This window comes from Stegostoma tigrinum, chromosome 36 (assembly GCF_030684315.1).
Source record: "Stegostoma tigrinum isolate sSteTig4 chromosome 36, sSteTig4.hap1, whole genome shotgun sequence".
NCBI classification, from domain to species: Eukaryota; Metazoa; Chordata; class Chondrichthyes; order Orectolobiformes; family Stegostomatidae; genus Stegostoma; species Stegostoma tigrinum.
Window position 1 is genome coordinate 4,859,044 of NC_081389.1, and position 13,229 is coordinate 4,872,272.

Below are 13,229 nucleotides of genomic sequence, written 5' to 3' on the forward strand. Positions count from 1 at the left end.
ACCTGCTGAGCTTTTCCAGCAACTTTGTTTTGCTGAGCCAGGGGACTTCTGGTTTGTGGAGTAAATGTGGGTTCAGCATGGGATCAACAGGTCTGGCAGCATCTGGGGAGGAGAAAAGTTCTCAGACCTGCTGAGCTTTTCCAGCATTTTTGTTTTAGTTCACATTTTTGGACATATTTCAGCAGGTCTGGCAGCATCTGGGGAGGAGAAAACAGAATTAACATTTCGGGTCCGGTGACCCTTCTTCAGTTCTGCTCAGTTCTCAGACCTGCTGAGCTTTTCCAGCAATTTTGTTTTTGTTCATATTTTTGGACTGCTGTTCTGACCAAGCCCAAACTGTTTTCCTGTCTTTGTTTTCTTGCAAATGTTGGTGAGTCAGCTGTGTCATTCAAACATTTTCCTTTTCTCCCTCATAACAAGACCTTTTTAACTCATGGGGCATCTGCTGGGCCAGCATTTATTGCCCATCCCTAGTTGCCTTTGAGAGGGTGGTGGTGAGTTTCTTTGTTGAACTGCTGTAGTCCACATTCTATAAATTGACTGACAACACCATTACGGAGGGAATTCCAGGATTTTGATCCGGTGACAATGAAGGAATGACGATACATTTCCAAGTCAGGATTGTGAGTGGCTTGGATGGGAACTTGCAGGTGGTGTTCACATGTATCTCTTGCTCTTGTCCTTCTAGATGGAATTGGTCTTGGGTTTGGAAGATGCTGTGTAAGAATCTTTTGGTGAATTTCTGCAGTGCACCTTGTAGATCGTATGCATTGCTGTTGAGCATCTTGAGTGGATGATTGTGGATGCGGTGCCAATCAAGATAATAACAAAATTTAAGTTACTGTCAGTCACTGAGAGGCTGGTCGAAGGTCTACATGAAGCAAAAATCCAAGGCACTTTCGAAATGGTCCACCTATCCTGCATTTATTCTGGTACTTCCACTCCAACATAATGGCACTTTCGCACATCACTTTAGGGTGTTTGGAGGTGGGTCAGGGGAGGGTAACAGGTACGCAGCCAGATAGGGGATGTGGTGGGACAGCCTCAGCTGAGGATTAAGGGGTAGCGTAGTCAGGGATTGAGGTGGAACCTCGTACCCAGAGGTGGGGATGTGAATGATTGCAGGATGGTTTCTCAGGTATTGCAGCAGGCTTTACTCCCTGTGACGTTTCCTGGCTAACTATTGAGGTAAGCTTTTCGGAACCCTTTGAAGTTTCCAACTCCAACTCAGTGCTGGAGGGCTCGATGTGGAAGATAATTGACCATTATCATAAGTTCACATTTTGCAGGCAGTTACCATTTGGTCAACACATTCGAACATCTGAGGGATGCTGTTATGCATCTGTCTGTGCCTGTGGATGCTGGTGGATCTGGGCTTTACTGAATTAATGGGCACAATATAGAGAACAGTAGAAATGACAAGAAACAGCCCTTTTTCAGTAGCTTTGATTTTTTTTTGGTTTATGTGTCATTACAGTGGCATACAGATATGACACTGTGATTGCTGCAGAATACAGTATTTGTGAACAATCAGTGTCAGTATGCAGAAAGCATTTAAAATTCAATTTGAAATCTAAATCTTAAATCAGAACTTTCCTGCTGAGCCTCAGGAAACTAAAGTTCTGATGGTGGTGATAATTACCTGTCAATCTGAAATTCACAATGTACATTTCTAAAGTGATCTATCTGAGGAGATGTTTGTTTGCTGTCTTTCATTGGAAAGCCGAAAGAGTTTCATTCAGACTGTTCATTTGTAAAGGGTAGTTAATAAATAAAGTTGCAATAACATAAAACTGTTTACTGAATTACCAATAGAATGTAATCTTAAATAAATATGCTAAGTTAAATACAGGCTGAATAAAAGCTTGTGACTTATGTTGGAGATGTTAAATCAACTTATCAATCTGTTCTGTATGCAGCTCTGGCACTGCTGAGAAAGAAAAAGATTGACAATTCTACCAAGACAGACTATCTTTCTGTGTTATGCTCTTTCTTGTCTGATGTCCCTAATAAGTCCACTTTTACAACTAACTCCCTTATTTTTTATGTCCAGACGCATCAGTTATGAAAGGTTATGAGCACCTCACAGAACTTGAAAGCTTCTTTCTTAGACCCAGCCAGAAATGTTCATTTACTCTGATTTTATTACTTGAAAACTCAAATTTTAGTTCCAGGCAATCAAATCTATGGTTTAACTCTGTTCTGCATGGTCACGAAGGTAGTTTGCAGGATATTTTCCTGAGAGACTTTGAAGGTAACTCAGGCTATTTTTGGGGGAACTGTAATGGTGAGGCTAAAGGAGATTGCATGTGCAAAAAGTCAGTTTCAGAGTAACAGAGCAGCTTAGAAAGGGACAAGGTCACGATAGGGCAGAAGTTTGCAAGGACGCTAGATTTGAGAGTCAGAATTATGAAGTATCATTCTTGCCTTAATTGCCAAGGATCACAGGATTCAATGTATTTGTTCTTTGTGTTTGATCAGCTAAAGCATGAAAGAAAGCGACAGTATGTATTTCTACATGTCTCCCTGTGTAAAGTATTTCCAGGACTAGGAGGTTTTTTTGCTCATCACTGGAATCTCAAGATAATAAGAACATTATTATTGTCTATGTTGTACTTCCAGGGAGACTATTCCCGATGGCTGCTATGGGAACCAGTTTGTGTTGTTTGATGATGTTCCTTTATACTGGGATGCATGGGATGTCATGGATTATCACTTAGAAACAAGGTAATGTCCAGAATCAATATTTAGACTTTTTAGAGAGAAATCATTGTTATGAACCAAAGCTCCCAAATTTCTGTAGAGCTGGATGAACACAGCAGGCCAAGCAACATCAGAGGACCAGGAAGGCTGATGTTTTGGGTCGAGACCGTTCTTCAGAAATGGGGGAGGGGAAGGAGATTCTGGAAATAAATAGGAAGAGAGGGGGAGGCAGACTGAAGATGGAAAGAGGAGAAGATAGGTGGAGAGGAGATAGCCAGGTCAAAGAGGTGGGATTGGAGCCAGTGAAGGTGAATGCAGGTGGGGAGTTAGGGAGGGGATAGGTCAGTCCAGGGAGGACGGACATGTCATCCAAGGAGTGGGAGGGGGAGTTGAAATGGTTCGCGACTGAAGGTGTCGCTCTTTGTTGTGAACTGAGCGTAGGTATTCTGTAAAGTGGCCCCCAAGCAGATGACATGTCCATCCTGGGCGTCCTGCAGTGCCACAATGATGCCACCCGAAAGATGCAGGTACAGCATCTCATATTCTGCTTGGGAACCCTGCAGCCCAATGGTATCAATGTGGACTTCACAAACTTCAAAATCTCCCCTCCCTTAACTGCATCCCAAAACCAGCCCAGCTTGTCCCCACCTCCCTAACCATTCCTCCCACCTCAAGCCCCACCCCCATCTCTTACCCACTCCCTACCTCATCTTGCCTCCTTGACTTGTCCATCCTCCCCTGGACCAACCTATCTAACTCCCCACCTACATTCACTTTCACTGGCTCCAACCCCACCTCTTTGACCTGCCTGTCTCCTCTCCACCTATCTTCTCCTCTATCCACCTTCTATCCGCCTCGCCCTCTCTCCCTATTTATTTCAGATCTCCTTTCCCTTCCCCCATTTCTGAAGAAGGGTCTCGACCCAAAACGTTAGCTTTCCTGCTCCTCTGATGCTGCTTGGCCTGTTGTGTTCATCCAGCTGTGCACCGTGTTATCTCAGAATCCCTCCAGCATCAGCAGTTCCTACTATCTCTACATTAAAAGTCTTCCTTTTTTGGTGCTACAGCTGCTGAGATGAACTGCAGTTTCCACCTTTGAATTTTTCAGTGAAGTTGATCTCATATCGATATTTGTTTAATGAAAATGAAGTCCCATGGTTTGAGTCCCACTCCAGGACTTGGCTGTGAAAGAAAGAAGCCACTGCTGCAGGCAAACCATTGTGTGATGGTGGCCGGATCAATGGGGAGAGTGTGTGGCAGGAAGGATATCTGAATGTATAACTACTTACCGAGTCCGAAAGAAAATTATGGTTCATAGGAAGGATTGATCAATGGGCATTGTAATTATCCCATGTAACATGAGAAAAACTAAAAGAGAGTGAGAGAAAGATACTTGTTGTATAATGGGAAACTAAATTAATCTCATCTGGAACTCTAATGTTTTTTGCTCATCAGGAAACCTGTGTCACAGGTTGTGAACCCTCTGGAGATAGTGTGCCCTGGTCCAGTCAGGGGAAGTGTAAGATACTCTATCCGTATCAGTGACACCAGCAAGATCCGCCAAGAGATCATACTGGATGCGTGCTGTCCTTATATTAAATTCAAAACAGAGGTGAGTAGATTAAATTTCAATATGTTCAACTTCAAATCACGCACTTTGTGACCATTTGGCCTTGCTATGTTTCTCCTCTGCAGGTGGAATGGCATGAAGCACACAAGTTTCTGAAGGTGGAGTTTCCCACTACAGTGCACAGCCCTAATGCTACATATGAAATTCAGTTTGGACACCTTCAGCGACCAACGCACAGGAACACTTCATGGGATTGGGCACGCTTTGAGGTACAGATGATTCAGAATTGCATTACGCAGGCACAACAGCCCAGTGCAAATTGCATTGTTTAGCTGTTTTGGGGTTGAATATAGTGTGAATTAGGAATAAGTGGCTTAGTATGTAAACCTCATCTGATACAGATCTGTTTAACACTTATGCACACACAGGATAGATGAAATCTGGATTTCCCTTTACCGAGAAAGTGATTGAATCTGAGGTTTCAATTGAAAATTTAAAAACTGAGGCTAATAGTTTGTTTGTTAGGTAAGAGTATAAAGACACATGAGCAAAGAATGTGGACAGGAGTGATCTGATTGAATGGACGAGAGTGATCTAATTGAATGGAATAGACTCAAGATGCTGAATGGTCTACTGTTTTCTCTAAGTTTAGACCAGGGTGGTCAGTTCCTGGTCAGGGACCTGTTGTGGACTTTATTGTAGGGTAGTCTCCTTAGTCTTTTGGTTTGTCTTGAAATTGAGGCAGCTCCTTTGTTGAACATGAAGGTGCAGTGAAAGGTATTATACTGCATGTACAAGAAATTTATTGGCTAATTGTACATCTTTCAGGTAATATTGCCTGCTTATGGCCTTTGCCCCTTAGCTGTCAAAACAATTAGGGTGATAGCTGAGATCAGAAGTGAGTAGCGGCAGTGACCTAGAAGAAGTTAATATTTTAACTGCCAAAAGGCACAGGCCTAATTCAGCACCATCTCCTGCTGGTGTTTCCTATCTGGTGAGATACAGTTTACACCGAAACAAAGCTACAGCTGCCTCTTTATACTCTCCAAAGTGAACTGCTTGCTCTGTCAGCAGATACTCACACAAGTTAGACAAAAGGGCCTTTTAACCAAGGTTCTTCTTTGAATCACTATCTCTGGTGGAAGTGTGGGCATCTTGAGGATGGTTCAGACTGAAATGTGAACAAATTTTTTTATATATTCAACACAAATCCTTGATTTTGTAACCTGTGAGAATCATTTATATGAGTAATGGAGATTTTTAACTCACTCCCCCACCACTACCACCTCCACTCCTCACCTGGATTTTTGGCCCTGTTGAGAAACTCACTTGTTTATAACTTGTTTTTATCTTCTTTTGACATGAGAGGTACATGTAATATTTAAATCTTCTTTAAACCTTCTGGTTTCATTACAAGGCAGGGATATTTATTGTTCTCGTTTTACACTGTCACCTCTGACCTTAGAAGCTAGGTTAACTTTTAGAATAGAATGTGTTTTATTGTTGTATGTGCTCAAGTACAGGAGTATGGTGAAAAGTTTACAATGTTGCCCTTCACGGCACCACCTTAGGTACAAAGTACCTATGTACAAATCTTACAGATAAACATTACGTTACAGTAGCTCAGTGCAGAGGCTTCCACATGTGGTCTGATTGACCTTGCAAGCTGCTGACCACCGTACTAGTCCCCCGTCCAGCAACCATCCCCAGCCTGCTGTGCTGCTGCTCTCAGCCCCTCCACATCATTCCAGACCTCCAGCCCAATCCACTTTGGCTCTCAGCCACTCCACACCTCTCCAGGCCTCTAACCTGCCCTAGCTCTCAGCCACTCCACACCGCTCCAGGCCACTAGCCTGCTCTCACTCTCAGCCTCCCTACACTGCTCCAGGCCTCTAGCCTGCTCTCACTCTCAGCCTCTCCAGGCCTCTAACCTGCTCTCACTCTCAGCCTCTCCGCACTGCTCCAGGCCTCTAACCTGCTGTCACTCTCAGCCACTCCACACCGCTCCAGGCCACTAGCCTGCTCTCACTCTCAGCCTCTCTACACCTCTCCAGGCCTCTAGCCTGCTCTCACTCTCAGCCTCTCCACACCTCTCCAGGCCTCTAACCTGTAACTAGCTAACTTTTAACTTAACTTTTAACTAGCTAACTCAAGCTTGCCCTCAGTTAAAGTTCAAACTTTAATTCTAAAAACCATAAATTAATTTATCTGTTTTGAAATATATGATATTCACAATAACAGTATGCAAGATCAACTGCAATCAATAACCTACGCTGTAAACTCTAAGATGATGAAATCCTAATTTTGATTTGATAGTTTTAGGGACATATAGTGTTTGGAGTCTAACATGTAGAACACAGGCTGGCTCTGTCTTTCAGTGTGATCCTCCCAAGTTTGCTGGTCTACATGATGCTCCACTCATATTTGCAAGGCAAAAAAAACAAGAGCGAATGAGATTAGTTGTCCAAAGAGAGATCATCTCCTGAGAAACACTGGGACAGCTGTTTGTTCACTTGGGCTGGTAATAGAGAAGGAAAAGAGCAGCACTTGATGACTTTAAATATGGCTTGATGATTTTAAATAACCTGATGTCATGAAAATCAGCCAGATTATATGAATAGTTTAGGAGTAAGAGACATTGATTAAAACTAAACTGAGCAACCTGTGGACTGGAGATCGTAGAGTGCGTTCATTCCAGATAACTGTCTTGCTGCTACAGCTAGCAAACATCTCTGCTGCTGTTCTTGTGAAATAGCTCTTTGTGTCAAATGCCTGTATTTGGCCACAGATTGTTTAACACAGGGTGTGTTCAGAGCTAGTGTTGACTTGTCGAAAATCAGTGACTCCACTGTTCTATTCGATTAGCCCACATTGAAGGAAAGAGTGAGAGTAATCTTATTGCTGGGGAATATGTATGAGTCAGGCCTACAGGCTAGAAGCTTAACTGTAATTGAACATGGTAATTCCAAAGCAACTGATGGGAACAGAGGCTATTTCACTGACTCAGGACCATTCAAATGTGGTAAGACAGATGAATTGCCATGGGATTCCTGTGTGGAAATGTACCAGGAACCTGAAGACGTTCAGAGATGTTTACAAAGGTGATTTAAAGACCCTAAATAACGATTTTTCATACTAGCCAATAAGAGAGAAAAATGATGAGGTCATCCGTGTTTCCTAATGATGAAACGTGGCTACAACAGTTTGGCAACAGGAGCTAACCCCAAAAGTAACAACCTGTAGAGATGCCTGAGAAGTGCCTCACATTGTGGTAGGTGTGGCTGAAATTCCCTCATCCTGATGGATTTGCTGCATATCCATTATCTCCTGCAGCTGGTAGTACCCCAGTGTTTGTCCTCCTCATTCGTTATGCATAATTAAAATGTCACATAACATTTTCCTACTGTGTTGGCCTGCCTTGGACTCTACATGAACAGTCACTCTTCTCTCCTGCTCTGTCCACTCTGGGATCGAGCTCGCAAATATTGATGAAGGTACTTATAGAGGATTTAGCATCACAAGCTAGTACAAAGTGTACATGGCAGAGGATTGGACTTTGTAAGATTGTACTGAAATCATTGCTTTCACATTTAAAATGTCTATTTTAATTCAGCCTGAATGATAGAGCTATAGTACCCAAATGCTGGAAAATAGTTTCAGAAATCAACATTTATTTGGCAGAGAGAGATTGAGGTATTCTTCTGATGATAATGTTCAAGATTTGTACCCCACTAAAACCTTCAAAATCCACTCATGGTGTAATTTTGTGTTCTTAATATTTTTCACTCGAACGTGGCAGTGTGCGGGTGTACTTTGCTGTTTAAGTCACAGACTTGTTTTCATGTGCCATAGTCAGGGCTATTGACCTCTGTTGGAACTCCTTTGCAGATTTGTGAAGATTAATTGTATGGAGGATGTTACGTTGCTCTGTATGTCTGCAGATTGTCTCCCATTTTTGCACTGCATTTGGCTGTGGCCTAAGTCGATCAGGAACAGCTCAAACATTTTTGCACCACTATTTGTTGCTTCATAATCGTGTTGCCATATGTGTCTCCCAAACAAGTGAATTCCAATCATTGGTATTCATAGAGGTTGGCAGGAAGATGAATTAGATCATGGTCTAATTGGGCTGAAATGTTTCTGCACTGTTGGAAAAGCTACATATTTAGAAGACAAAAGCTGTTCTCAGACTGCGACAGGACCCTTTTTCCCAGGATGGGTAATTAATCTGCTGCTGTTACAATCACCTGCAACCATACTTTCTTCTTTGTAATTCCGTTATTTTTGAGGACATTCTAGTTGACGTAGTGAGATCTGTTGATGTCTTTTGAGAGAAATCATTGATCTGGCACTGTGAATTAACATGTCATCATTCAACATGCATGGTCACTGGAGAATCCTGCATTCTTGAATGTGTTTATACTAGAATTTAGTTTCCTCAAGCTAAGGCTGAGTAGGTCTCCTGGGCCACTTTCTACAATGTGAGCACCTTTAGCTTTGTTCTTTTGAACTAAAATAACTTATATCAGTCAGCTAAAACAACAACTTTAATTTATAAAGTTGCCTTTAGTGGAGTAAAACATCTAAGAATATGCTTCGCAAGAGATTAATATCAAAATATAACACTGAGCCTCATAAGGAGATATCAGGAAAGGTGACCAAAAGCTTGGTGAAAAGAGAGAAATTCTTAAGGGCTGTCTTAAAATACAACAGAGTGATGGAGAGCGTTAGAGGAAGAATTCCAGAGCTGAAGACCTATCACTGATGAAAGCCATTGAGGAAAACCAAAGTGAAGTTTTGTAAAATCATGCGTTGTCAGATCAGGAATGACTGTGAGTGACTGAATACACAGATAGTAGGTGAATGGCTATTGGTGCGTGTTAGGGTATGCAGAGCAGAGTTCTGGATAAGCTTAAATTCACAAAGGGTACAAAATGACAGCATTTCAGTAATTGAGTCCAGAGGTACCAAAGACACAGAATGAGAATTTCAGCTATGGATAGAAACAAAGCTTAGTGAAGATCCTACGCAAAGATTTGGACTTTGAAAATGACGATGAGAGTTTTTAATAGGTCACCTTGAAGGCATGGTTTGCTAGAATTGCAGAACTGCAGACCCATTGCAACCGCTAGAGGAGCCTGTTGCCGTTCCTTTGCTTGCTGTCTCATTTTACCAGGATTAAGATAATTTTAATCTTAAATTTCCACCCTTCCTGTTGAAACGTGGGTGTGTTGGACACCAGCCTTCCTCTTACCCGTCATTCTATCACCATTCATCACTGCTGATACTTCTTTTGGGAAGCTAGTTACTGAGCGCTGGCAGGCTGTGGGGACGTCACAGCTCAACTCATTCAAGCCTTTGTGCCACTAAGGTTTGAATAAGAATCCTTGGTGTTCATTTTTCCATCTGCGAGTACATTTCATTTGTTTTTCTTTGCAATTATTCAGCAGTTCCTGTTCATTACTCCCACAGCTGATAATAAATTGCATGTTATTCACTTTAGCGTCATTCTTTTACATATGGTGTTGAAATGGGCATTTAGCTGACAGTACATGAAGGAAAGGGAGTGATACTTTGTCAAATTTCTCACTACAAGCATTTGCCAAGTAGTCTGTTTGGGAAACAGCGACCATTCTTGACAGGGAGGGGCATCAGAGAGTCAATGAGAACTACTCCCCACCGAGTTTATTATTTCTCAGTTACTGCTTTCTGGTTCTTGCTGATTCGCTGGAACAGCCCCATGCTTTGCCAATGATGATCACTCCATGCTGCTAAATACTTGATGTTGCCCTCGAAACTGTGCACATACCACTAGAGGAAGGAGGTTCAGGCAGTATCACAGTTTATCTTCTGTTAAGCATAATGTTCAGCACAGAACAGGCCAGGTGGCCCAATTGTTCAGACTCACTGAATAATAGATTTGTTATTGCACAGAAAGAGACTATGCATCCCTTTTTGTCAGTGCTGGTCCATCCATCAAAACCACCCCACCCTTACAATTGTTTCACCATTTGCTCTCTTCAGGCTCTTATCCAATTCCGTTTGAATATTGTGATTGAATCTGCCACCACAGTACACTCAGAAGAGTTTAGCCATTCATGGCATTAAAGAAAATGTTCTTCCTCATGTCTGATTTGCTTCTTTTGCCGATCTTTGTCCTCTGGTTCTCCAGCCTTTGATTAATGGGAACTTCTCTTTTTGTACTCCATCTAGACACCTCCTGATTTATATTGGACATGAACTTCCTATTTTATCTCCTCCCTGTTCAGCAGAGCCTCCTATTCCTTTCTTCCTAATGCACTCAACCAACTTGGATCTTCCCCTTAAATATATCTGTTGTTCCTAGGGTAAAGGAATTGCATTTTTAGGACAAATTGCAGAGTTTGCATTCATATTCTGTTGAATATTGAAGGTGACGAGGTGTTCCCGTTGAGATATTTAAGATCCAGTGGTCAACCAGTCTTTCAATTGAATGAGATATGGAAGAATATTCTCTAGTTGGTCTCTGAAACAGTAAATCCTGTGCCTTCTCCTGATTCGAGAAATTTAAGTTGGAGATTCCAAATGGGCCTTGGGTTTCCAATCCTGAAATGAGATGCTTCACTTTAGCACAGTAGAAAATGACTATGTTTTATCTCCTAGGTCTGGGGGCACAAGTGGGCTGATCTGTCGGAGCATGGCTTTGGTGTAGCATTACTCAATGATTGCAAGTATGGATACTCAGTGCATCGCAACATAATGACACTATCCCTGTAAGTACTTGATAACAATCAGAGATTTATCGCTGTCAAGGAAATGGTGCTCTCATAATCTATGGGCCTGCTCAGATAAGGAAATGTCACTCGTTACATAAGTGGGAATCTGATAAAATGCTCCAGTAGTGCATTTGATTGAGTGGGTTTGAAAATTTTCATACCGGGGCCTGAGGCTTTAGTTCCATCCCATAAAAGAAACAGAGAGGACTGATGAGGAAGTTTGTATTGTTCAAACACGCTGTGGAATTTAACCTTAGTTATATTTATAAATAATCTATGTTAGCAATACAGTGTGGATCTGGAGAAATACAGCAGGCCAGGAGGCAGCAGAGAAGTAGGAAAGTTTCAGAGAAGGGTTCTGACCCAAAACGTCAACTTTCTTGCTCCTCTGATGCTGCCTGTCCTGCTGTGTTCCCCCAGATCCACACTGTGTTGTCTCTGACTCCAGCATCTGCAGTTCTTGCTATCTCTATATTAGCAATACTTTGCTATCCCATTCAATATCAACTATAAATCATGGTGAGTTATTTAACATCAGTGTGTGTATAATGTACTGCATTGGCTCCATTCACTGTTCACTGTACAGACACTGAGCAGTTGGAATGAGGAACTGACTGCAAGCTGGGCTCATTGTGAAATTTCATGCAATTCTCTAATGATTGCAAGATCTTTGTACACCTTCAAACCAGTCAGCACAACAAGCAAAGTGAGGTCTGTACTTCACTGAGTGAATGAGGTGAAGGCTTTTAAAATCCTCCAGAATTCTCAGATTCTGGGCACAATGACTCTGAAAACATTAAGGAGCATTTGGGTGAGTTGTTTCAGGAATAATGGAATCAGGCAGGGAGTCTTGGATGACATATGGAAAGTCAGAAGATACATTATCACACAGTTTTTATCTATAAAAACCATAAGGAATTTGGGCTGGGTAGAAGGGGAGGAACTATTCCCACTCATGGAAGAGTGGAGAATGAGAATGCACACGTTTAAAGTCAAAAGAAACTGAAGTAACATGAGTAAAAACCTTTCAATGCAGCAAGCGGTTAGGACCTGGAATATTCTTCTTGAGAGTGTGATAGAGGCAATCCAATTGAAGCATTCAAAAAGGAAATTAGACAGTTATTTGTAAAGGAAATTCAAAGAGCTAAATCAAATGGGCCAAATCGCCTCCCCCATATGTAATAATTCTATGATATGTAAATGAGGGGCAGAAATGTTTAATTGAAGCCACAGGCATTACCTTTATCATGACAAGCCACTGCCCTCAATAGCTGCCTCCAGTGCAGCCATGTCACCTCCTGCGAGAGGCAGAAAAGCATCAGATCAATCAATAAGGGAATAAAAGTAAATTCCACTCTCACTACCTGACGTGACCAGAACTAGTCCAGGAAGTCGCATGGGCTAAGCATTACGTATAATAGCCCTACTGGGTAATTAGGAGCTGCCCCACTTCCCTCTTGATGGCATTGCAGTGTCATCACGGATCACAAATTCTAGCACCTATTCTAGGCTCATTTCTCACTGGGAAATAAACGACAGCTTAACATCAGTCCTTTCCAACGTTTGAGTAATTTAAACACATGTCCCTGGACTTCCCCATGTCTTTAAATAGTTTAAACAGAAATTGGATTAGTCTGCTATCATACCTTCCCTTTAAATCTGTATAAATCTCCTTCGAACCACCTGTGTCTGCACTGCTTTTACAGTAAATAGATGACCCAGTGCTTGTCTGAATAACTCAGAGCTTTCCTTTAAATCTTTTCCAAGGCCATTCCATTACTAAACGGGTCTTGACATGATGACCAGTAAAATCAAAGGTGAGATCTTTGTGAAACTACTGCCTGTGATCAGGCCTGTGGCAACCTCAGAACTCAATCCCGTGGGGCCTGGACCTGGTTCAGATTTTTTTCACTTCCGTTAGTCCTTTCCTAAAGAAGCAATAAATGAAAGTTGTCTCTGTTGTCTTGTTGAGTATGTGCGATACAGTCTTTATTTCTCCTATGGGACATACCTCATATCTGTTACCAATCTTGGACTCGTTCATCAGCTGACATGGCGGGGGCAGCGTCGGTGACTTGCCATTGGCCAGTTGTATATGGTTTGTTGTTATGTCGGGAAGAAGTGTGTTTTGTATAATCGATTGTTGTGATAAACAGCTGAATGGCATCAGGAGCCACCATTACAGCACTCGATAACATTGTC

The 13,229-nt window shown here is 42.0% G+C and overlaps 1 protein-coding gene across 1 annotated transcript in view; it reads left to right on the plus strand.

The window, feature by feature from the left end:
* Nucleotides 1-13,229, plus strand: part of man2c1 (mannosidase, alpha, class 2C, member 1) — an 89,705-nt gene that overhangs the window by 62,169 nt on the left and 14,307 nt on the right. Inside the window, exons 19-22 of the mRNA XM_048520695.2 lie at nucleotides 2,623-2,727; nucleotides 4,158-4,314; nucleotides 4,398-4,541; nucleotides 10,915-11,024. Of these exons, the coding sequence (XP_048376652.1) occupies nucleotides 2,623-2,727; nucleotides 4,158-4,314; nucleotides 4,398-4,541; nucleotides 10,915-11,024 (516 nt within the window). The remainder of the gene's footprint in view (nucleotides 1-2,622; nucleotides 2,728-4,157; nucleotides 4,315-4,397; nucleotides 4,542-10,914; nucleotides 11,025-13,229) is intronic.